The following is a 25233-nucleotide window of genomic DNA, read 5'->3' as shown; positions in this document are numbered from 1 at the left end:
GCGTACTAGTGCCTTGAAATCAAGTATTTGACAGGGAAAAAAAAAGACAATTCGTAATTATTTCTATTGAAGTATGTTATTTTTCTTCAAAATCCTAAGGATTTTCATTTCTCTTGTAAGGATTTCTACTGATTTATGTTTAATCAGTTCTTTAGCATGATGGATATAAGTGTATCTTAGCTGTAGGCAAAGACATCTGAGAGAAAATACTCCAAATATGGCATCTTTTTTGGTGCAATGCAAACTATTTTTAGTCAAAATGAACGTAAATCTAAGCCTCAAAGTCAATACTGCAAATTTGCACCTATATGTTGCAGTACTAAAACATTAAAAAAAAAAAAAAATCTTTGCAGGTAGAAACCCAGCACAACAAGGCTTGTTCTGAGTTTAGCATAAGGTATTCACCAGTACAAAACACCGATTCATCCATTGGGATATCCAATTCCCAGAGATAATCAGCTTTATATCACTGCCAGTACTAGAAGTGAATCATTAATTTCAGCATAAATTTAGTTAAATGGAAAAGAAACAGGCATTTTATCCAGCAGGGCACCTCACTGTATGTGTAAGGGTACAGATGTGATCTCATGTGGTTCACAAGCGTAAGTGCTCACATTTAAAGATGTAACTATACGCTACTGTCGAACGTACATTTTTCCTCTCTTCCGGCCCAAGCAGTAACACTTCACAAAGGCAAAATGCATGGGAGGAAATTCAGCAGTTAGTTAGGAGAAGCTATTTTGCCTTCAAGTATAGCTCCTCTATTTACACAGAAAGCTCGAGCTCTGGAATTATTTCAAACGCAGAGACTGCACTCAGATGGCCGAGAGTTAAGGCAGCAGTGATACGCTCTATCATGCCTCCTTAACATTTTATAAACTCAATCACAGCATCTGGAAAATTTCAACTTTCTGAGCAAAACAAACAATGATTGAAAATAGAGCAGAAGTTGGGCAATCCTCAACACCACCAGCAGCTCTCTCCCTACCTGCCTCCAAACATTATTAATGCTACGCTCTTCCGCATTACTTGGTTTTAAAATATAAACATAGATGAGTAAGTGTGGCAAGCTTATCAACAACCCCCCCCCCAGTATGACACAAATACTAATTGGCTATCCTCCGCTGTAATATTTTCATACTGAGAGTTAAATTGTTTTTGGAGTCCATAAACTTCAGATTAACAGAAGCATGAAAAGGTAGGCATCTTTGCAATATTATGATTTTAGGAGCACATAATAGGTAAAAGATATATTCATTGAACTGCCAGTGGTTTCTCTATTTTGATAGTTCCTTTAATTTCAATATTCAAACAGTTTCAAATTTAGAAGAAAAAAACCCCACTTTATCCAAGAGAATATTTCTTACTGTAGCAAATGGGGACTTTGGGGGAGCAATTTCATTGGATGTGTTTAGTCAACAGCTTTGAAAAACGTGGCATGCTGGCCTAGATTTGCAAAGGCACTAAAGGACCCCAGTCCTGGCTTACCCTGGTAGCAATGGCCTGCTGTAGGCTCTTGCTCTAGAAAAAAACATCTGGTTATATCCTGCTTTTTGCCAACTTAAAACCTGTTAAAGACTCCCCCATGCACTACAAGAAAACCCCATCAGCAGCTTAAACTGTTTTTTCTCTCCTTACAGAGTCATCCTATTTATTTTCCGGACATTTGAGAACCCCAAGCAGCTGGGGAAAGACGCCTTCATGAAGAAAAGTTTTTTTGACATAGACTGCATGAAGTGATATCCCTGGAACGTGAATCATGGCTTTGGTCACTAACAATTCCCTTGACGTATCACAAGGAATGCTTACATGGTGCTGTCGCCAAGTTCTTCGTAGAGGTTATTGGCAGCGGTGCTTGCTGGTTTGCCTGCTGGTAAAGCCATCTGGATTCTCGCAGTCTTTGCGCATTCAGCCTGTCGCCTTTGGTAAGCCAGGCAGGGAAGAAGAAATACTCATTAGAAACACTTTATACCCTAACATAAGCCGAGATGTAAAGTTTTTTATGTTTTTTCCTGCAGTTTTCAAAACATCCCTGTACTTTGTCTTCTTCAAAGGAAAGTAATAACATGATAATCTTCTCCTGGCTTTTTCAGCTCTTTGTTATTTGTTCTCTCTCGGTGGAATCCCAGAGCTCCGCCTGGACAGAAACCTCCCGCCCAGCAGTATGTTACTGACACAGCAGGTATTTCCCAGGAAATAACGTACATGCTAGCTCTGACACTGCTCTCATTAGGAGGTTTAGCTGTTCTGCCTGCCCAAGACTAACAGCGGAGAGAGTAAGCTCTTTGGTCAAGTGCTTCATTCAAGTGCCAAGAAACTGTAATTTTAAATGCCAAAAAAGTCTCTGGCAAAGTTTAAGTTATCACTTACGACTCCTTTCTCATTAGAGTTAGCTGCGGAATTTCGGTCTCAATGAACAGTTTTCCTGAAAAAATTACTTTTTAAAATGGATACGTTCACTATGAAGCAAATTTCTATCTAGAAAACAAAGCCTGTGGTCCCTCCCTTGTGTAACTGGGGGAGCGCCACTGAGGTGACATGACTGATCTACCTCCCTTTGGTTTTGAGGGCGGTCAATACCTGATCCTTCCCAGGGAAGTCTCTCTATGCACTCTAGCCTGACATTGCTTGCTTGAGGAATACCACACACGTGAAAATAAATGTCCTGAACCACTGGATTTTTAATGTGTGCTAGCATGCAATAATAAAATACACTGAGTAGCCATATAAGTAACTTTTAACCTCGCCATACAAGGTGTTCAGGAGCAAGTTGGAGTATAGGAAGGAACTCTTACTGAACGTCAAGTACCCCTTATTCTTAAAAATAAAGACTGGTAGGCTGTCAGTATTCCTATACAAGCTGTTAGAAACAAAGCTGAAAGTAAGTACTTACTCTTTGAATCTGTTTTGTTATGCACAAAAAGATAAAGAGATGAAAAGGAAGGTTAAATGAATTCATTTGCAACAATTGTCCCAAACAGTGAACCTAACAGGAGTAATAAACTAGATGCTACTTAATTATTCCACATATAAAATTACAGAATTAATGACATGTTTAAAGAATCATAATTTCCAGAGCTGAACAGTGTTGAGCTGCTATTTGTGATACTCTTGAAACAATTTTGCAGTCAGCATAAACATGAATTACAGTGGGAAAAACTACTTTGGGCTTGCAGAAAACAACTCCCTGCCACACACACACACACGGAAAAGAGTAAGACATGAAAACATGAATACACCTCATGATATTTCTTTAACAGGTGGACTACTAGGGATGCATTTTTATAACTGTTTTCTCATTTTAACATGTTTTAAGAATGCTACAGAAACCATCTTCAATAGTGACGGAGTCTTATTTTTGGTTGCTATTTAAAAGATACCGGTCTTCTGTGATCAGTGAATAATATGTTATTTATAGTTACCTTACAGGGTTGTACTGGATAGTGTATTTCAAAGACACTAATAGAAAAGAATAATGATAGTTTCTGGCTTATTTACGAGTCATAAATGTAGGCACTGAGCTGCACTTTGACAATGATAATTTTATAAATTAAATGAATTTTCTTTTCAGTAACTATTACTTTTACAAAATTTAGTAAGCTGATCTGGAAAGTGCTGAAGAATGGACTGCACATGAAAAAGTGTTAACAGTAAGAAAATCTTAACATTTCCATTATACGGGCTGTGAGTATGACAGTTACATTTATCCCGCTATAATCTCTATGCTCAGTGGCTGACTGGAACACCTACTTTGCCAGAATGTTATCAGGAAAAGTACTGAAGCTCCTTTTGAAAAGGAGAAAAAAGGCTGTAATGTAACAGCAAACTGTAAGGCTCAGGATAGCTTTTGGTGTTGATATTAACAGTAAAATTCCTTTGATTTTCTTTGGCACTCTTCAGTGATACATCTTTCATAAAAGTATAATTTATTCACATTGATCTGCTATAAATCCAACTCCAAGTCATACTTCTAGACAACAAAAATGTGATTTTTTTTGATGAAATGAAGTTAGACAGGTTCCTTAAAGCACTTAATAGAGATTGATAGCCTTTTGATAATCTAACAGATGTCAAGGAAAAATAATGCTATTAGATTTCTTAAAGACGGGCAATTTAGATAACAACAACAACCACCTAATTGTAGCTTGAACTGGTTCAGTAGTGTTTCACTGGAAGCAAATTTTATATACAATTTTGGGAGAAGTAAAGCAGCTTTGAGATGCACTGCCATCCCAATGGTGCAGAAGTTTGCCAAGCTCTTTCAAACTCCCTTAAAAGGACTTCTTTTTCCTTTGACCCAAATCGTTTGGAGCAACTGGGATGTAAATATAATCCAATGAATGTGCAGTAACCATCAAGAAATGGCTATCCTTGGCTGTTTTTCTGGTGTCGCTATGGAAAGTGCTCTCAGGCAGGCTGCTGTTTTGTCATGTAGGATACGCTTTTTAAATGATGACTAACATAGGGCTTTGCTAACTCCTAACTGCAGTGCAGAAAGGAAAAATGCACAGTGTAAACCTTACCTGGTGTATTGTACCACATTACATCTATTGCAGCATTCAGATTGTAATTGCTTTACTGTAATACATGTATATCGGCTCTTCCACGCCCTCTCCTCCCACAGACTGATGCAACACTGCAGCAGTAGTCTGCACAGGCACTGACACTTCATTGCCCTCACCACAATGAAGGGAGCAGGTGCCAAAGCATTTTTTGTAGGAAAAAATCAAAGAAAAAAGAAAAACAAACAAAAAAAATCCAGCAGGGCTCTGGGAACTCCTTCCTACATGGTCGTGTGGAGCAGAGGTTTTCTATGATGAGGGCATATTACATTCCAGCTAGTTCACCAATTTTAAAGTGAAGATAGAAAGATTTGGAGGTACAGACCAATATCTACAGAAGTGGAATATAGCCATTTACTGGGGAAGATACACAGAATTATTTATATTTTGATTTCGTAATTCTTTGAATGCTCAGAGGATGCACATGGAATTAGAAATCTTTCATGAGAAGAAATTAAAGAATAAATATACAGCCTTTAAGTCCAAATGCATTGATTTTAAATATGAGTGGACCTGAAAAGGCATAGTTAAGAGGAACTTGTTAGCGATGTTGATCCTTTAATTAGTCTATTAGTCCAATTATTTAAACCTCTTGAGTCTATGAGAGTTGAGTAGAAATATCAAGAATGTTCTCTCTGGTGTACGCTGCTTTACATAGCACTAAAATGGCACAAAATCAATTCTTCATGAAACATTTGCAATTAAGAAGCATACAGCTAGAGAAAAAAACATAACTGTGAGTATTTTAGGATTTAAACAAAAAAAGTTGAGTCCTCTTATTTTGCCTGAGCTACACAATTTGATTTTTGATTCATTTACTGAAACAGCACCTCATTCCTATTTTTTTTGGGGGGGGGGAATTCAGTTCTGAATCTACACTTGCATTTCAAACACCTGGCTTTTGATCTTGTGTTTGGGAACGTATTCTAAAACACTTACTGCACCACAACTTTAGAAACTATAGGAAGGTGCACTTCCCGTGCATTTTCTCTTTTCATGTACAGCCCACATCAAGCATTGACCAACTCTTGTGGGGAGAGGGAAATTAAAAATATTTCCCTGGATAATAATTTCCTTGCAATGAAGGATAATTTTCAAAGCAGTTCTGCTAAGAAATGTAGCTCCCCTACTGCAACGTTGCTACCACAAAAAGGAGGAGAAATACTTACTGTCGGTAGCTGACCATAACTATTAAAATAGCTGGCATACAGCAAAGGATGATTATGACGGCCAGAGCAAGTAACGCGCCTTCCGTGTAGCCTACGGCTTGCGCCTGCTTCTTGACGTTCGCTACCACGTCTGGGGTGCGGATCTCCAGGATGCGTCCCCCCTGCCCCAGGTATGGCTGAAACTCTTTATTGATATCCAGCAGTTTGCCATCCAGGAACCTTCGATGTCACAAAAGAAAACTATTACAGACAAGTTCATTAACTGTGTTTGAATTACTGCATAGCTGGGTTAATAACTGTAGTCTGATAAAGCACATACCTCTTCTTTCTGTGCCTGAGAATATTAGGAATTCCCTGTAATCCCTATGTCAGTGATAACTCCAAAGTACTTAATACCAGAACACAGTTTAAACACTGAAAAGGAGAGATGAGCTGAAGCTTATCCTGATTTCTAGGGGCAAAAAGTTCTCCATGCCATGGAGAGCAGCATGGGAAATGGCTTGCTTTGTGCTTCTTCCTTCAGTGGTCTGTTGCAGAGGATTAACTAACCCTCCTGCACACACTCCTAAAGACCACTCTGGTTTAAAGATCAACTTGATGCTGCTCTAAAAGCAGGTAATTTTTAGAGGACTTTCCTCAGTTTCTTAGGGAAATCCTTTGGCTGAAGGAATAGCCTACAGTTTGTTCCCTTTTTACTTCCCTTTCAATATTAAAAAGAACAGGGCTTTGGAAAAACTATGCTCTTATTAATCCCCACCCCCTTCCCACAGTTGCATCAATTCTGAACCTCATTCTTGCGTCTGCTCTGTCTAGTTAGCCTCCATGTCTCTGCTATTTTCTTAGATTGTAGTGCTGGTACTACGTATTGAATTATTTGAGTAAGACTTTCCTCTTAAAGCATGACTGTTTGATGGCAAGAAGAAAACCCAGAGGGACAATGATCGGATGAGCTCATCTCTAGTGGGAATGAACATCAGAGCAGCTGAAGGATGTGCCCTCTCAACGTTTGGCACAGTGCTAAGGGAGTTTATTCACTGGCTTCAGGCTACCTGACAGTATCCTCTTCCCTACAGCAATTTTGGGGTGGAATCTGTAGCAACGTTCCTGAGAAATGCAGAATTGTAACAAGGAAAACAGTAGCATTTTTAGAAAATGCTACATCATCTGCACTCGTTTCCTTGAAGTCAAATTGGAGGTCACAAAAGATGACAGACAGGAGATTACTGTAAACTGCCTCCTCTTCTGTTTTTGAGAAGATGCAGGCCATTTCTTCTGGAGTTTCACACCTCTTCTAAAAGGAAAAGCACTAAATGCTTATAACAAACTGTAATTTAAGCTTCACAGGTTCCCCAAACGCTGCCAGATACCAGAACAATCTTGACTAACATTACTAATTACAGGAACAATAGGCTATCTATACAGCTATTGGAAAAAACACTGGCTTCAAGTAGGCCTAACAAGGCATGCTGTTAAGACAGAGGCAGGTCCTAGGCCAAACTAGGGTATTAGCTAACCAGGAACAACACGCTGCTGTCATTGCTTGCAGCCTAGAATAACGTCCATCTTCTGTTTGTACATCACTTATGAGAGGAACTTGGAACATCATAGTTAGCGAGCAAAGGACTGGAACAGTCTCTGAAAAATCAAATGCCTTGGAAGAAGTTCAGTATCTGATCTGATAATTGGCAGTAGCCAAACGTAAATCCTAACCATGTGACCTCACTTCCCGTTTGATGGAAAATTTTCTACTGGATGACTTTTTGAATGCAAACAGTATGTTTGTTAAAGAAATTTGCTTTAGGAGTTTGAAAAAATATCTTGGCCAAGGCTCTAACTTCCAAAGGAAAATAAAAATTCTTGGATCACTTTTGAAGCGAGGGTTGACTGTCTCACAAGCTGCCAAGCAGGAGGCTCCAGCTGTAAAGATCAAAGTAGGAGGCACCCACTAGGATGGAGGAGGATCCTGCTGGCTCTTAGCTATAGCAGAACCCCGGACCCTTACATGTACAGTGTTTCTCCTGGAGAAAGCCAAATGAAAAATGCTGAGATTAAAAAAAAAAAACAAAAACAAAACAACAGCTAAAAAATATTCTGAAAGGATTTCTGCATATAAACTCTGAATGTCTAAAGAAAGTCTGAAATAGCTTTTATTTCCTTAGTCTGATCACGAGACAGAAATTACGCTCCTAAAAGACCATTTCTTAAAGGGTGTTAATTTCTTACGATTGATTTCCTCTCAAATTAACTGAGGAACCCACATAGCATTGTTTGTCCCTGGGTTTTTTTTTTGAACTTTGGGGAAAATGTGCTCTGATCTGTGTGTGTAACGTGTTAGCTGGATTACATAACATACAGAATAATGCATCCCGAATGATGAAACAGTGCTGGTTTCATGATACTAACTTTAAAGAGCAGCAGTGGCTGCTCACTCACAGACCCACACCCTCACATAAAGCAACCCAAGGCATTTTGAAGAATAATTTCCCTTTGTTTTAGTATGCTCTGCTGATATTCACAACTAATTCCTTGATTTCATCCGCAAAACATTTTCTTGGTATTTGAGCAAAAATCCCTCTGAGCAAAAATCTTTTCACAGCTTAAAGACCTGCAATGATGGTTCACAAAGACATAAACCGAGTATAAACGGAGCTCTAATTTTTTTGTTGTACGCTAGATGTCACTGGTGCATCTTACATGTCCTTCGAGTTGGCAAAAACATTCAAGTAGGACAGCATTAAATCTCTGGATGATTTTAAGAATCTCTCAGTTAAAATTCTGTTAGCATTTTCTTGACAAACCCTATTTTAACAGGTTCGTAACTCAACCGTGCACATTTACTCCATGATGAAACATGACACATTGTACAAAAGATTCAGACAGGGTAAGCATTTTATTTTTAATGGTGGACATTTTCCACTTAATGTATGCAGGAGAAATTTTCTGGATTCAACTGGTTTTTATGCTCCAATAAATCAAACCTTCTTTCATATAAAAGATAAAAAAGGAGGCTGATCATTTCACTCTGTAAAATTATCTAAGTGGCCTCAAAGACTTTTCAGATTTTGTGGTAGAGGGAGAAAATAACAAAGCACAGTTACTATTCAGACCCATTTTTTGGTGTAACCAGAGAGATTCCTGATTAATAAAAATGTCAGGCAATCAGTCATGACAGTCTTAAGGAAAAGTATGAATCTCTTGTTGCGTATCAGTCTTACAAAGTACAGGATAGGGAAAAATCAGCATGTCTTGAGAGACCCATGGGTTTTCCCCAGCTGGCAGTGATGAACACAGCACGGCTGTTATGTCCATGACTTCTAAATCACGTCTTTTGTTTTCCAGCCAAACATTTTGCTTGAATGCAAATATATGGAATTAGGCTAGTCATTTGGGACTTCTGGCTGTGAGGCACCCCGTTCAAAATAGCCTGGTAGCAAATATGGCACAGTCTGTGCACGCGCTGCCATTGTGCACATCAGCGTTAATCCAGCACAACCGGAGCACATTGCACCTCCTTGTATCTCTTCACTTCGTAAACGACTGTTGGGCGTTGTACCTGACGTATCGGAGCAACATTTCCCCGAGGTGATTATGGGAGCCTCAAATGTTAGCTATGGTTTAGTGGGGCTTACTTCTTGCAGAAATGCAGCTCTGTAGCCGGTCAGGAGTGTGACTTTGCTCAGCTGCTGATGGGCATCCACTGTCCCGACTACCCTTCCCTCCCAGCTCCAGTGAAAAGCCAAGCACCTTTGGGACCCCAGCACTGCTCTGACTTGTGCCTGGCTGCCAGCACCAACCAGGATGAGTCACCAGTGATATTTGTCTGTATCCCAGCAGCCCTCCGCCTGCAAAGGCGAACAGGTCGCTTTGCTCCACTCTGTCCTCAACTTACCCCCACATTCCTTAAAAGACCTTCACAGATAATTGTTTTCAAACAGTGACAGGTTTAACAAACTCTGTTAAAGTCAGGGCCTCCATTATGTTTTATAAGTGAAACACAGCAGGGTGTTCCCAAAAAGCCCATTTAAGAAAAGCCACAGGTATCTTCCAATACACAGTAATTTTGTAAGTTGTGTTAAAATCACAGCTAGCAGAATTCATGTGCTAGATCTGTGCTGTTGGCACAGTTCTCTCTTCCATATACATCAGGAAATTTTTCAACACTTGGAAAATACCTTGGCTAAATTTATATTCCTTATTGCAAATTAAGTTTTTTGAAACAGGGGGCTCCATCTCTTTCTGACCTTCTAACCTTTCTCCCATCACATCCAGTTTATTATTAAATGATCCTTTCTCCTATTGATCTCTCTTCTGCTAGGATCCAGAGCAGATTCCTGGCTGGCAGAAGGATGGTTGTGACTCCTGGCAATCTCTTCCCAATGAGGGGACAACCATTGCTACTGTGTCCTGTGACTGGGGCAGGAAGAACATTGAGCCATCCCTCTAAAGATCAAAACTCCAGGAAAGATGGTCACAGAAGGAATTTCTTTTTAGATTCGGGTAAGCACCTGAGCTGAGCCAAATCTCTTGAGGTTCACCCACCTGCTAGCAAAAACTTGTTGACTTCAGACAGCAAGCTACAAAACCCTCAGTTCATTTTTCTCCTTACTTTAGTAAGCTGACATTTACTCACCTCTACCCTAAAGCCAGGAAAGCATTCCCCAGGATTTTGCTGATTTAAATATTTAAAAGCTTTTGAAAAGAGAAAAAAAAAAGGAAAAAAAATAAAAAGAAAAAGAAAAGCTGAGTATGCAGGCACATGTAGCATTTTAATGAGGTTTCTTCTGAGCTGATACCCCATTTGCAGACCAGGCAAATGAATAACCTTCCCTTCACATTTGACAAACTGCTTTTTAACCTATTTCACTGGACACCCAAACATCTCTAAAAAGACATTTCTATATTTTCAAAGGGCACCAAAATGAAGAGGGAGACATTTTCTGACCATGAAGAGAGTCTGCATCAGAAAAAAGATTCTTTTTATGGAGTTGAAACAGCTAACTGCCTCCACGCACTTTTATATACCACTAACAGTAAATTTGCAGAGAGCTTTCCAAAGTGAGGAGTAAAAGGGTGTCAGAATTTTCAACTATCATCGAAGGTCTGATAAATTTTCTGAACCTGGACAGCATCAAATAATGTCCTCTTGACCTTGAGCGTTTTTAATGGGATCCCACTTTGGCCAAACTCAGAACTGGCTATGACTGGAAGAAAAAACAGACCTCAGTGAATTTACAAACTGTAAAAGTGGAAAAGTAATGATAAAGAGGGATCAGTAGATAGTCTGGGTGTAAGGCAGTAAGATACATATTATTGAGACCAGTTTTGGGAGTGGGTTGGGGTACAACAGTCACTTACAGAAGCACTGTAAGCACATTTACCGGCACTTTTCCTTAGAGAGAAAGGAAAATGTTTATCTATCACGGATTTCTGCTGGCTTCCTGACAGGTCTCCTTAATTTCCACTTCCACTCTTGAATAAAATTGGGAACAAAATCACAGATACCCCATTCTGGGAACGATCAGCAGCTCTGGCAGTGGACAAGCAAACACAAACTCCCAGTGCATCACCGAGACCTAAAAAGACTGTACAGCCACGGAGGTACCTACAAACAGAAAATGGCCACTGGAAAGAAGGAGGCTGTTTTGCCACTGCTCTGAAAGCTACTCCTGCTGAACTGCATCTGATTTTTATATTCCTAGTTCAGAAAGTGATGCTGGAAGACTGGAGAGGGCTCAGAGAAAACTGTAAGCAATTAAAAGAATTAAAACTTAGCCCAGAGTGCAGAGGTCAAGGAACTTCTCAAGAAAAAAATTTAAGAGGATGATGTGATCATAAGCCTAGACCTTGGTGGGAACCCAAAATTAAAAGCACCAATTGGATGCTTCAATCTAGCACCGAAAGTTATAATAAAACTCTATAACTGAATCTAGACAAATTGAAAAAAAGAAAAAAGACCTAATTTTTGACAGTAAAAATAATTACCCTGCAAAAACAACACAAAGGTTGTAGCTGATTGGATTTTCTTGAGCAGCTGCTTTGCTGACAGACACGCTCAAAGCAGAATTAATTTTGGGAGTTCCTAGGGTCTTTATTATACTAGGTCAGACTGATCACAGTGATCTTTTCCAACCTATAAACTCTGAATATATGCAGAGCTTTAGTATGCTATAATTCATCTGTACTAAATTAAGAGCTCGGGAGAACAAGCCCTTTTTCAATCACAGTCCACTGAGATGGGTCACAGCCATTTGCTTTTTAGGCTGCTGACTGACATGCTGCTTTATAGCATCATGGAACAGTCTGGTCTAGTTTTCATTGAGATAAAAAGCAAACACAAAGGTGAAACACGTGCAAAAAAATCCAAAAGATAGCGGCTGCTGTAGAAGAAGAGCCTGATTTGCATTTCCATTGTTTTGAATCATATGCAGAATGCTGAAACACAAAAATAGAGCTTCTAACAAAATGATTCTACAGCCATATTGATACATCGGCAGCTGAATAGGTTGAGATGCTAATTTTGTCTTAGAACCTAGTTGCCACTAGTGATGACTCAGAAATACCATGCAAAGAGATTCCCTTAATTTCATTTCCTTACCCATGTAATCTCTGGCTTTTCTTCTTGTGCAAGGAAGAGAGCGGAGTTACCACTGGCCCCCAAAGCAGTAGCGCACCAGAGTGAAATCCCACTGGAGCTCTGCTAAGGTGCAAAAGCCCAGGCAGAGTGGCACCCTACCAAACCGCTCCGCTGGAGCGACCAGAGCTGGCCCATTCACTGGCAGCATGCTCTGAGAGTATAATCAGTCAATAAAAAGCCATCTCTTACGTTTTATGTGACACTGGAATTTAACTGCTTATTTGGAAGTCAACTGAAAAGGCAAAACAACATCAAATTACGAACATAAGTGACCTATCTACTGCTGTTCACCATCTCCTCTAGCAGCTGGTGGGATAGGCCCATGCAGATCTGTCTGCTCAGCCCACTGGGCACCTGTGAGCCCTGCTGATTTCCTGCATGCAGATCTACACCTGGGTCATGCCCCGATGTCTATGCTTCAGACTAGGTGCACACCACCTCTCTTCCTTCCCCTTCCCTTTCTTCTGCTTCAGTTTCCACAAGAAGAGAAAGAGACATGCTCCAAATGGAAACTGCAGAAAGCCTGAAGGTCAACGACCGGAGCACCAAGGCCCTTGCTTGGAGATCACAGAGAAGTTTTGGTACACATAAAGTAAATTCCTTCAGAGGAATTTAAACTGGAAGCTCCTCCACAGGGTGGACCAAATGTATTGCAAGCTCTCCTGGCAACAATGTCTAAATCACAGGTAAGGGAGCCATTCAGCTCAAGGGAATGGACTGAACCTGGTAAAGCTGTAAACTCCCACGCTGCACATAGGGCAAGGTGTAGTGGCATGCACCAACTGCTTCAAAAGATTTTTCTGTTCCTGTTGTGTTGAACCATTTGCTAACAGAGACAGACCAACAGGCTTCAAAACAGTCCATAGAAATATAGGAAGAGCAACAAATAATATACTTACTTAAAAAGTTCATTCCTCATTATAGCTCTGTTTGTTTGTGGGTCAATTGCATAGACCATGAGGTCGGACTTGGTGTAATCCTCTTCAGAGTACCCATCCCCAAACCTCCGTGCACCGATGGATTCCACCACGACCGTTGCACCGGGAATCTGATCTTGGACGTAGCGTTCCAAAATCCTAAAGACAAGATGGAGCCAGAAAGCTGCAGTGATTTATTTGTGCTGATCAAGACTGACAACAGCCCAAAAAAGATACTCGTAGACAGAAACCACAGGCTTAGAAGGATGGTAACCTTCAGAGCACTTTTTAAAAAAATCTCTGCTCCAATATAACCTCTTAAATGCTGAACTCTTGGGAAAAGCTTAGCAGTGTTAGGAGAGGTCATCAGAAATAGTGTCCTTAAGTCTAGCTCTTTGTATTTATGACACCAGTTGAGTTTTAAATGGCTCATGGGAAACACCATCTATATTTCACAAAAAAACCCTGTCATCCTTTTACTAAGCTATAGGATTTCAAACTCTTCAATTCCAGCCTTACACAGGCTGCATACAATAAATTTTCACCCACAGAAACAACTACTTCAACCATTTTCGGTGGGATATTTCATCTGGCCCTCCAATATAGCACAACATATCAGGTGCCAGAAGACCTGCTACTCCAAAAGGCCCGAGCGAGTTTTATCAGCCATAAGAAAGTCGGAATATCGAGCTGACACGTCTACCACAGGAAAACAATAAAGTAAGCTGCAGAAGTTCTACCAGCAGAAGAAAGATAGGTTGATAGAATTCAACGGCAGCTATGCCCAAGATAACAGGGGCATAACAACAATAAACCAAAACAAATCTGTTCTTTTCCCAAAGAGAAGGCTTCATTACAAGCTGCCAGAGGACAGAATGGCACAGTCTGTGGATATGTATATGAATCGCAATGAGTCAATACATGAAATAAATGCAATTCTGGGGAATTAAAATTTATTAGAGATGATGACATTTACAGGTCATTTTATTAATTCTTGTTATGTGACCAATTTTGTTTAACTTTAATACTGAAAATTCCCCCCCCCCTTTTTTTTTGACAACTGAATGTCCGCAGACATCTTTGTACGTGCTTTTGGAAGCCTTTGTTCTAAATTCAAAATCTCATCTTTTTCTACAGTTTTCCATGCAGAACTGTTTATGGGAGAAGTCTTAAAATGTGATGTTATTCCTAAAATATTCAAAAAGGCAAAGGGAGAATGGCTGTTTGCAGAATGCCCCTCCAAACAAACCAACCAAAAATATGCACACCTATGCCAAGTTGAAATGCTTCTAGCATGCCTGCAGAAGCACCAAACCAATAGGGAAAGGACCTCACTGAGCACATGAGAAGTTTCTGCACAGATAGCAAGCACCTCAGATATGGAGAGTTTAGGGAAAGTTACAAGCAAAACTCACTACCGCTGTCACAAGCTGCTTTAGAAAGGACAAGACCTCAATAAAGTTTTTAAAAAAATTTATTCGTTTCCTTCCTCCTTGTCTGGTCTGCTAGTCTAGTGGGGCCCACGACATTTGCTGAGTTCCTGTAGCAGACTGCTTCTCTGTGTCCGCTGCACTGTGCATCCAATGCAAAAAGGAAGTTTAGAAGTATTACAGCTCAGCTGGATGACCTTCAAATTCTGTATGCAACAGGGAGAACTGGTACTCCCATCAAGACTGTAGCTGGGGCTGGCAGCCAAGATGGTGGGGACCCAGACTCTCGCCAAGAATGGATGGAGCCAGAAGGAACATGGAAAGCTGTTTAGACAGTGCCATCAGAAGAGCTTTAACCACAGCTGTTGGGCAAGGACAGAATACATCTCAGAGAAAACGCGAAGAGCGTCTTTGCACACAGACTTGCTAATGGCGTGATGAGGTTTCCAAACTGGGACTGAGAAGGGTTCAGGTTAAAGTCCACGGAGCATTTTATAAAAAAAGGCATAAAAGCAAATATCATCAATACTGGACACAAAGGCAAAGAAGTATAGCGAAATAACCAAGAGAAGCTGGAAGTCTAAACACTCCATCAGAAGTATGAGTTATGGGAAAATACAAGATTTTCTGGGCTAATTTATGTGATCAGAATATCAAATCAAAAAGCAATAGCTGAGTTAGGAGGCAAAAGCAAGGGAACACATTGCCTGATATATCAAGGCTGCACTTGGGTGCAGAGGAAGACAAATCTCATAAAAAAGGATATCAATGACTTTAAGAAGACACTTGTTGTTTTAAACAAAACCTTTAGCAGTTGCTGAGGTTACATTTTGCTGTTGTTTTTTTCCTGACACGAGATTTGCAAAGGAAAGTAATGCTGTCAAAGCAGTATCACCATCTCATAATTTTTCGAGTCCACTGATTCACATTCATCCATCCAGTTTCTCTGCTCTTTGTTGGAAAGTTTAGCATGCCCTTAAAAAAGAAGCTTTTCTAAAAGATTTTGAAAAATCCAAGTCTGCCAGACCCAGGTCCTAGCCTAGCACTGAATATATACTCTTAGCGCAGAGCCATTTTTGCAGGGAAAATAAAAATATAGATTGTCTGACACATTGCTAGTTGACTAGCGTCCCCTAAACAAGCACTCCTGTTGTTTGCAGATATGGTAAACTCTACTCATCTCTGCTTCTGGCATGTACTTAACTGGTAGCTAGGGTGATAACCTGTCACAGGCTCCTCAGTAACAATAATTCTCCCAGGTAAAACTTGACAGTAAAAATCTGGGATATGCAGATAACTATTAAAAAACCTCCAAACGTTACATGAATGTAAATGACTAAAAGAAACCATAACCCATCTTTAGAATGGTGTTTAGACCAAATATGTAAAAGTTTTACCTCCCTAATTAGTATATAATCATCTTCTGTTGCTGCAGGGGGGGATGCTTTTGTTTCCTTGCACAGAACTATTATTTCACTCAAGACAGAGATGCCCTCTAAGGTTGGAAGGTTATAAAGTAGGGTCACTTTTAGCAGAATTAGCAGAACAACATTCCCTTTTCTCAGAAATTCCTGGCATGGCTTCTGCTGGAATTCATTGCCTTTTAGAATATCTTTGTCTAAAACATGATTAAAATTGAAGAACAAATAGCATATGACTTTCTGACTACGAGAAATAGGTACATTGCAGCCATTGGCTTCAACTGACATTGCAAGAAACACCACCAAGTATAGTGGAATGACAGTAATATTTCATCCGAAACACACAAATTGCATGTTTAGGTTGAAATATGTAATAAAAATGCACTGAAGACTGAAAAGTAGCAATTAAAGAATGCACTTAAAAATAGGGCAGTTCCCCACAGAGTTATTTTAAAAGTCATTCAGCTGAACTTGTGATGCTGAAAACGCTGTAGTGTTTTAAAACTCTACTGAAAGTGGCCACCTGCTTGTAGTACTACTCACAAGGACCAATTTTTAAAATGCATACTTTAAGTAGCAACAGCATCTGCAGCTCCACTGTATTTATCAGCAGAAGTTAGCTTAAAATTAGTCTGCCACTCGTTAATGCAACAAGGGTAATTACCATTCTCCCAACAGTGGTATAATGGGCAGCAGAAGCAGCAACTTAACAGGCGACGGGACTTCCCTACTGCTCTAACTCCCTTTAGCTCTGCAGACATAATGTAATGAACAGAAATGCCTCCCAGTGCATATTCATTACCATCACCTTTCAAATTCCCATCAGTGACATCAGTGAAATGAAATGAAGGACAAGAGGATTTTCACTGTTATTGAGGACATAACGTGGCCCTAAATATCCTGAAAACTCAGAGATTATTTTTTTCATCTTTAGATGCAAAAGAAATGGAAAGGCAGAAAAATACAGGTACTTGGTTTGTTGAGCTGTCCCTTGGCTGGTGGCATTCTGCTTCACAGAACATTTCTGAAACTCAGCAGACCAAAACCCCAAATCTGGGATAAGGCACCACATTCCTGGGCCACACTCAGCGCTACGTCTATGAGCTGACGTGTATCCGAGGCATCGTGCTGCATGGCAGGGCTGAGGTTGCTGCACCCCGTTACAAGCAGAGAAGACCCTGCTGAACACAGGGATAAATTAAGGCACCGCAGCATCCTGCTGCTTTCTCCCCACAGCTGCATGAATCTGGCATGCCAGATGCGTGCCCCAGCATGGGAGAGATCCTGCTACTGGGAAAGATGCAAAGGACTACTTAGAAGCTTCTTTGGAAACGAATGTGAAAGTTCATATGAGTCAGTTAATTCACGTTAAAATATGAGATACGGAATCAGCCGCACGAGAGCCCAGCAGCAATGGCAACTCAACTAGACTAACAGTCATCGTGTAAGACTTGGTAAGTCAGCAGCAAAGTTTAATGACCCTCTGTTGTCCCTGGCGGAGAAGATGCGTGACACGGCTGGAAAGAGCACTGCAACGTTCCAGTAGTTTTATACCCTCGAGCTGAATCGCTAAGTTGTATGTATATCCTCTGAATCAGCACACGAACAAAAGAAACAGTTCAATCCGCAGAACATTTTAGATCCTCACCAGTACCTGAATTTAATTACTGCACATTTTTCATAGCAGAAAATTCTGTGGGAGAAAGATGTTTCAGTTCTCTAGTAATTTGATAGCCTGCTGTGTTTCTGGAGCACATAAAAGTATTTTAAGAAATGAAAAAAAGACTTGGAGCTACAAGTGTTGAAGACTAGATATCCTGCATAACTTTTGGCTCCTCCACCAAAAATTCTAGCTCCCCAGAATAATTTAGTAACAACAATAAATTCATATCCTAGCTATTTGAAAATGTAAGCAAATTTGGCAACAATGTACAGATGAGAGCATTCAGCTCTGCCAGTACACATCAATACAGACTTTTCAAGAGTTTCATTGAACCCGAGTACACTCTCAGTTTTGCTCAACTTCAGCCAAATTCTGGCTGTGTTGAGTTTTTGCAAGGTTAATAATTGACAACTACACTCCTGGATTTTCAACTGTACTTTCACAAATAAGTAAGGACCAATTCCAGCCCCTCCTGTGTGGTTAGCAATGGCTTTTTGGGGGTTGATGCACTTGGGCCCCAGCTCCCAGATGCCTTATTGCAACACACATACAGCACAGGGAAGGTTATACTACTTCTGTGGCCTCTGGAGAGGCACCAAGCAGCTTTGAGCTGCCAATACAACTGAAGAAACCCTTACTAGTCAGCTAAGTCGGCCTGCTTTGTGCTGTAATGTAGAATAAAAAAGCCAGAACTGGGACTTATTTCAAGCCTAAGACTATTGCTTCTTTATAAAACAGGCTTTTGGCCAAGATTATTTCTTTCATGCCCCACGTTGGGCGCCAAAAATACCCACACAAGGCACGTATCTAGCAGGAAGAAGCACCACGGAGCCAATTTACTCTGCGTATAGCAATATCTAAATTATTCAGAAAACCTACCCAGAGACAATGTCTTTATACCTACTTACCCTAATCCTATAAAAGCATATTGGATTGCTCACAATAAAGGAAATTTGCTTTCTTATATATTGCTGTAGTTTCTTTTCTTCTTTTTTGTGCTCATCATGTATAATCCTGTCCTCCAAAAAACCTACACACACTCCAACTTTTTATTTATCATTTTTCCCAGTCACAGAAGGAACATTACACCACACTCACCCGAAGAATAATACACAGAGACATCTTGACTTTGACCCAGAAGACGTATCTTCAGATCTCAGCACAAAAGGGTTTTTACTGCAACAGTAAGCAATTTCAGAATAAAGCAGAAGTTTACAGCTTTATCTGAGAAGCCATGCACCGCATTATAGTGCTTCAGAGAAAATACATTAACAGAACAACATTCGGTATTATTGAGAGGAGGCGGGGAGAAGGAGATCGCTGAACCAGTGCTTCCCAGCTGGCAGTGGAAGTCGCAAGTGGAAAAGCTGGAGTTGAATAAGCTTTGGTCTCTATTACCTAACTTAATAAAGGTAGCCTACTCTTATTAATCATCCCGATTACAGCGGAGGGAGGCTAAGATCAGCTAAGAAATGGAGTGGGCTTTGTTAAATGACGTACACAGCGAGAACTACAGGACATGCATTCTCCAAGAAAAGCCAAACGTAGGGTGGATATGAAATATGATGCAGCCAGTTGGTGGCAAACGTGTCTCTAATCTCATTATTTATTTATTTGCTAATTTTGCAATTTAATTTAGAATGAAACAATACAGTGCAAAGAAGTGAAAGGGAAAAAGGCAGAGGGGAGGTGGACCAAAGGGCCAGGAGCAAAATGAACCCATATAACAGCATCAACGAGCACTGAGGCAAAGAACAAGGCAGCTATAGCAGTACCTGTAACTAAAGAACTTTTAGTAATGGGGAGGAAAGTCAGTGCTAGCTATGAAGAGTGCTTAATGGCAAATTCACTGCCACCACCCCAATATGCAAAAAGTCCAGTCACCTGTAATTAGGCTTAATTCAGCAATTACGTGGCAAAAATCATAAAGCAAGCAACAAAATGGTACTTCTCCTATGGGAAAACCTACGAGTCTGAGTGATTTATATACTGCAACTATATCCAGCAGGAGAGACATACTCATTTTCTACCAATTCATGGACTGAGGAGAAGAAAAAACACTGGTGCACTAAGGTTGGATATTTTAATACAGTCAAGAGTGCTTTCAGAGGCACTACATTTCCAAACAAGCACCTCTAAGGCGGCCCATCCAAGGGGTAGTTGTGTCTGGCTTTACTAAAGGTACCAAGAATGCTGGAATCCCAGTGATGCCTCGTAACATCTGATTTCATTATACACAGCCACATCTTGATAAATATGCTACATTTCAGAAGCATTCACTCATCCTCCCAATTACCGAACATACCGACATTCTACCAAAAAAGCAAGAAGGAACAAAGAAATAAAATACAACGTTATACACAGGCGCCACGCAAAGCACTCATGTCAGCTGTCCCTTTTAAATGCCAGCGCCTGGCTTCTGCAACTGAGATTAGAAAACACCATTTGCTCTATTGTCAACAGCAAAACACAACGGAAGGGAAATCATCCATGTTCTGAAACATTTCCCTAAAGAGAGGACTGTGCATTCTAGCTCCTAGATATAAAATATATTATCTCATATACTATGATTATACATAAAATTATATATGATGTACAATGTTCACGTGGTGTATATATATTGCTATAGAATATATTATGACATTTCTTTTAAGTGGACCACAGTTTCTATGCAGCAAAGCAGAGCAGACACCCCTTTGAGAAATGATGGCAGTCGACTTTATATATGCAAACTATTAAGTTAGCAGGCTGAAAGCTCATATTCCAAAACACTCACTCAGTATATCTCTATGGATCAGCACTTAATTTTACATTTGGATTTTCTAGTAAAAAACTTCCTGGTCACTTCTACATTGCATTACAAGTTTGAGTGTGGATTTTCTTTAGCTATGGAACTGCCCCATTCTTTTACAAGCATGAAGCTATTAAAAGATTGCAGCCTTTAACAGGCAGGCCACAATACACATGAAGAAAAGTTCGCTGGAATTATCACATGTGCTATTTCCAGTAATTTTGTCATGAAAAGTAGGGACTAACCTCTACTAAGATACACACGATACACATGAACATTGAGAAGACAGCTAAAGTTGCTACCCAAGAACATCAGCACTTGGATTCCACTTCCAGAGGCAGGTCTGGCCAGGAGGCCACACGCACCTGAATTCCTCAGCCCAGGAGAGTGAAAAATACTAGAGCGATGCAGCGAGAAGGCAGGCTCAAAAGCCCACAATATGCAACTAGTGCAAGTATTTTGAGACCTCTACCTTTGCACCAATACAGGCACCGTGACTTGCCTGTTATGAAGCCAAAATATAAAAAAAGGGAATCAACACCGAGACCACCCTGAAAATACAGGAGGCTACAGAAACTTCTTGATGGGGGAAGTTAAATTTTCAGTGTTTAATTATTTATAGTTACTACATAGTTTATTATTAAATAATAAAGCAATTATCTATTTTTGTAACTATGCACATTTATTAGCAGTATGAGGTGATTCCACCAGATCCTCTCTTCCAGTGAAAGATTCCTAGACCACCACTAGGAGATTTTCTTCATATGGATGGAAAAGAAACTCCATTCTTTCCAGGGTCACTTTTCACTACAGGGAATAAAGAACAACACGGGACACCTCATATGATTTTGGAAAGCGAGGAGACAATCTTCATACTGTTCTTTAAGAACTCCAGAGCAGTCCAAGTGCAGCTAAATGTGTTTTCTTCAGCCATGTCATCAGCTCAGAAAGCACACACAATGCAAAAAAAGTTAACGTTAATGTTGAAAATGATGCCCAAATGGTTTTGGCTAGCTCTAGTTCAGGAAACAAAGTTCCCTAAGCAAAACTATCCCCATTTTGCAGGGTTTGTAGGCTGTAGGGCAAACCCAGCCTTTTCAAGAGGAATGTCTATGGAGTATTTCATCAAAGCACTCTTTGTGAGCAAGTCGATTATTCCATTTCAGAGAAAATGTTTTGCCATCTATAGAAGTGGGTACAGAGGAATTGAATTCACAAGCCATTTCTATTACCTGTAGGACGACAGAAACCCAGGTCTCTCTTGGTAATGTGGCATATCTGAGTTTAGCTAGAGATTTAAGTTGCAGTCACGTGAAAACCAAAGAACTAAATGCTCTGAACATGCAGCTGGCTATTTTATTCTAGTTGAAATGCTGTTCCTTGCCCAACAAGTAAGCACTCACAAACACTGCCATACTTAAAGAACGCTGTGTTGTCTGCCTTCACTGAGTTTTCTGAAGGAGAGGAACACGACTGAATTTTCCGCTAAGCCTCACTCCATTTTCTCTGTCATCTTCTGTAGCAGACATAAATGGACCTATCTGAACAGACATAATTGAAGTGGGTGAGAGAAATGGCAAATCTGACATTGATGTGCAGTCCAGAGGATATGAAAAGCTTGTTGATGAAATTAAAGCAGTTGGAGGAAAACTGAGGTGCTTACTGAATGACTGCAAAGGATCACGACACTATCAGAAATGTCAGCTGAAGACATACGCATTGTATCCCTCAAAAAAGCCCAAACTCCTAAGCCAAATAGATAGTGATATTTTAAATCTTTTCTTCTATGGTGTGCTTCCTTTATTTGGACCATTAACCAACATACATCTCAGGGCTATGCTGAGTAAGCCTTTCCAGTGTGGAAGAACTGAATTATGTATTTCTTAATTCCTTGTATCCACTCTCTAGTGAAAATTACAGGCAGCTGGGGAAAATCTGTTATAACTTGTTCTCCAAAGTTGTTTAAATCACTATTTATTTTATTGTGAAAAATCACTGTAATTTCAAAAATGACCTATCTACCCACTTCCCTAACATTCTCCATCACCAAGTATTGCAACTGGTGGTTAAATGTTGTATTTTCAGAGATTAATATTTACTATCACTCCAGTGCCAAAATGAGAGGACAACGAGCTGAATAACCTTTGCAGTGACTAATTTAGCTAATTATACAGTCTTTTTATCTGTAAATGAATTATATAAAGTGTTCTAATTTTATAAATTACTGCATTATTTGAAATGGCTCAGAAACCTCTTCAGGCAAAAGTACTTTAGCCTGAGAAGGTCTCCAAATTATTTGGCTTCCCTTTGCCTGTGTTTATATCTTCTGTATAGCGCATGCATGAAGAATCACAAATTCTTATTATTTTGTTTTTATGTCCTGCATGAACTATTAAAGCCTTTACAGAAACAGGGAAAGCACAATCTTTTAAACTTTAAGAAGAAAATCCAAGAAATTTGAAGCTAGCAATGAAATAAATACATTTCTATGTGAAACAGACAAGTACAGATACGCAAAATTCTGAGACTTTTGCGCTCTGCAACTATTTTCAGTAAAGAATGCAACAATTTTAAAACAAGCTATGCAATCTCTTCTGGCAAAGGTTGTCCTTAAAAGCTTATCCTTAGAAGTGAAAATGTTACACTACACTCACTTGCTGGCCTCACGGTGTTTGTGAAGGTAAAGACTCGCAAGCTAATTTTGAGAACTCAAAACCTGCCTGTGTTTTTTTTATTTTTGTACTCATTCAAAAGCTTCATTCACTGTGAAATATTTACACATCTGTCAGAGACTTCCATGCACAAGGGCCAAACCAGCACGAAACAAGTTTTAAAAGACTCCAGCCTGGCAGAAAAGAGGTTTTTTGGAGCAGGGACACTGAGGAATGTGGCTCTGGGCTGTTTTGCAAGACTGTGGCAGGATATGCCAGCTATTCCTCCGGGCCCTGGAGGAGAGGAGTGAGTGTATGACTACGGCAGGATTTATTGTTGAGGCACTCAGCAAACACTGCTGAGACCTGCTGGGAGCTGGAAACAAGCTGCTCCAGTGTTTGCAAAAGGAGATTTTTGCAGGGATGGTGAAAGGGCGAGATACTATCTGCTCTTGCTGTTCTTGCCGGGCCACCTGTTGCAGCATTCACGCTCTCAGTCCCATGACACGTGTGTCATGCAGTTGACTCTCTTCATTCAAACCAGCCTTGTTCCACCCTGTTTTCAAACCACCTTCTGTAAGAGCTGTCTGTATCTTGCTGGTGGCTCCTTTGGCTCAAGGACAGTCCAGAAGTGGGAGGATCTCAAACACAGCCTAAGTCCGATTTCGCATGAGATCTATCCTATGTCATGTAGAAACACATGGTACAGAACACGTGTTCATCTTCTCCACTCAAGGAAACAGAAGCCCAGGAAAGCTACAAATTACTGCGTGAAGAAAAAATTTGTAGAGTGCAGCACGCTAAGGTGAACTTGAGGGCTTAGCAAAGCAGAAGCAAACTTCTCCTATTACTGTCACTGAAAGATACATTGTTCTTCATCCCTCCAGCCAACACCAACACCTGACGCTTTTGGAAAGCTAGATGTTAACTGGTAAGCAAGCAGACTCCTTTATTATTCTTAGCTCCAGGCAATGGAGTCCCTGTGAATACAGACTATTGCCTGAACAACTTCATTAGTGTTTCTGACATTAGAAGCTATCAAAGCTAACTTACACCTGGCTCAAAACAGAGAGAGAAAAGGGGAACATGTCCTAAATCTCCAGAAGCAAATCTGTTGATATTCTTTCCTAGCCCAGTGAAGACATGAGCCATTTAGAGACAACACACTTCTTTTTCAGTGAGTGATTATATCATAAAGCCTAAGGTATTTCAATTTCCATGGAGAAGTAAAGGTATGACAACAGCCAGGATGGAACAGACCTGCTGAAATCTGAGAAATGCCATTCATCACTGATTAAAATGACAGAAGAGTACAAAGATTGTTTTTAAACTATTTCCTACAGTATTTTCTCTCCCATATTGTCTAATTCACGGTTATATGCCTAATGACACAAAGTATAGAAAATTGTCCTTGTCTTACAAAAACAAGCTAGAAGTGAAAACCTGACTCCTGGAAGCTGATGATGTTGTGGTGTATGAGTGCTATTAAAACATATTTGACCAAAAGGATTTTAGCTGACTTCCAGCATGATAAAATACTTCTGTTTTATTGCAAAGCATTAATGTTTCCTATTACCTGTCCCCCCCATCACAACATTGTATACCTGCTAGGCCTGAATAATGACACCCTGTTACCAGTTTTTTGCTATTAAAATTTTATGTAAAGATGTTAGTGGTATTAATTGTACCAGTATAAATTTTCTAAATTCTGCTTTCCCTTACAGCTATGTCACCGAAATAAAATCATAGTGAAGCAATACAGCTCACCGAGACACACTGCCCCAACCTTTTGGAGATGTGCTTTATTTTACGTGCTAGATTTTGACAGATGCAGTTTCTGTGCTCAGAATTTGGAGGCTCCACTATAGTCTGTATTAGGGGCAGCTCTGAACCAAGTTGCAGCCTGCAAAGTGGACAAATGTGCAAGCAAAGAAGTGCTGTCCCCCGGCCTTCTCCAGAGGAGGGGCAAAATGTGTGTCTGGGGGCGGGGGGGGG

The 25233-nt window shown here is 40.1% G+C and overlaps 1 protein-coding gene across 1 annotated transcript in view; it reads right to left on the bottom strand.

Moving 5' to 3' along the window:
• The window catches only part of PCDH15 (protocadherin-related 15), a 369468-nt gene that overhangs the window by 4820 nt on the left and 339415 nt on the right, over positions 1-25233 (bottom strand). The window contains exons 28-30 of the mRNA XM_010566632.1: positions 13265-13441; positions 5732-5950; positions 1810-1920 (exon numbers count right to left, since the gene is read on the bottom strand). Coding sequence (XP_010564934.1) covers positions 1810-1920; positions 5732-5950; positions 13265-13441 — 507 coding nt within the window. The remainder of the gene's footprint in view (positions 1-1809; positions 1921-5731; positions 5951-13264; positions 13442-25233) is intronic.

The sequence above is a fragment of the Haliaeetus leucocephalus genome, unplaced genomic scaffold (genome assembly GCF_000737465.1).
Source record: "Haliaeetus leucocephalus isolate CR32 unplaced genomic scaffold, Haliaeetus_leucocephalus-4.0 Scaffold216, whole genome shotgun sequence".
Lineage (NCBI taxonomy): Eukaryota > Metazoa > Chordata > Aves > Accipitriformes > Accipitridae > Haliaeetus > Haliaeetus leucocephalus.
The sequence above is the reverse complement of the archived record's forward strand: the minus strand, read 5'-3'. Positions and strand labels throughout refer to the sequence as shown.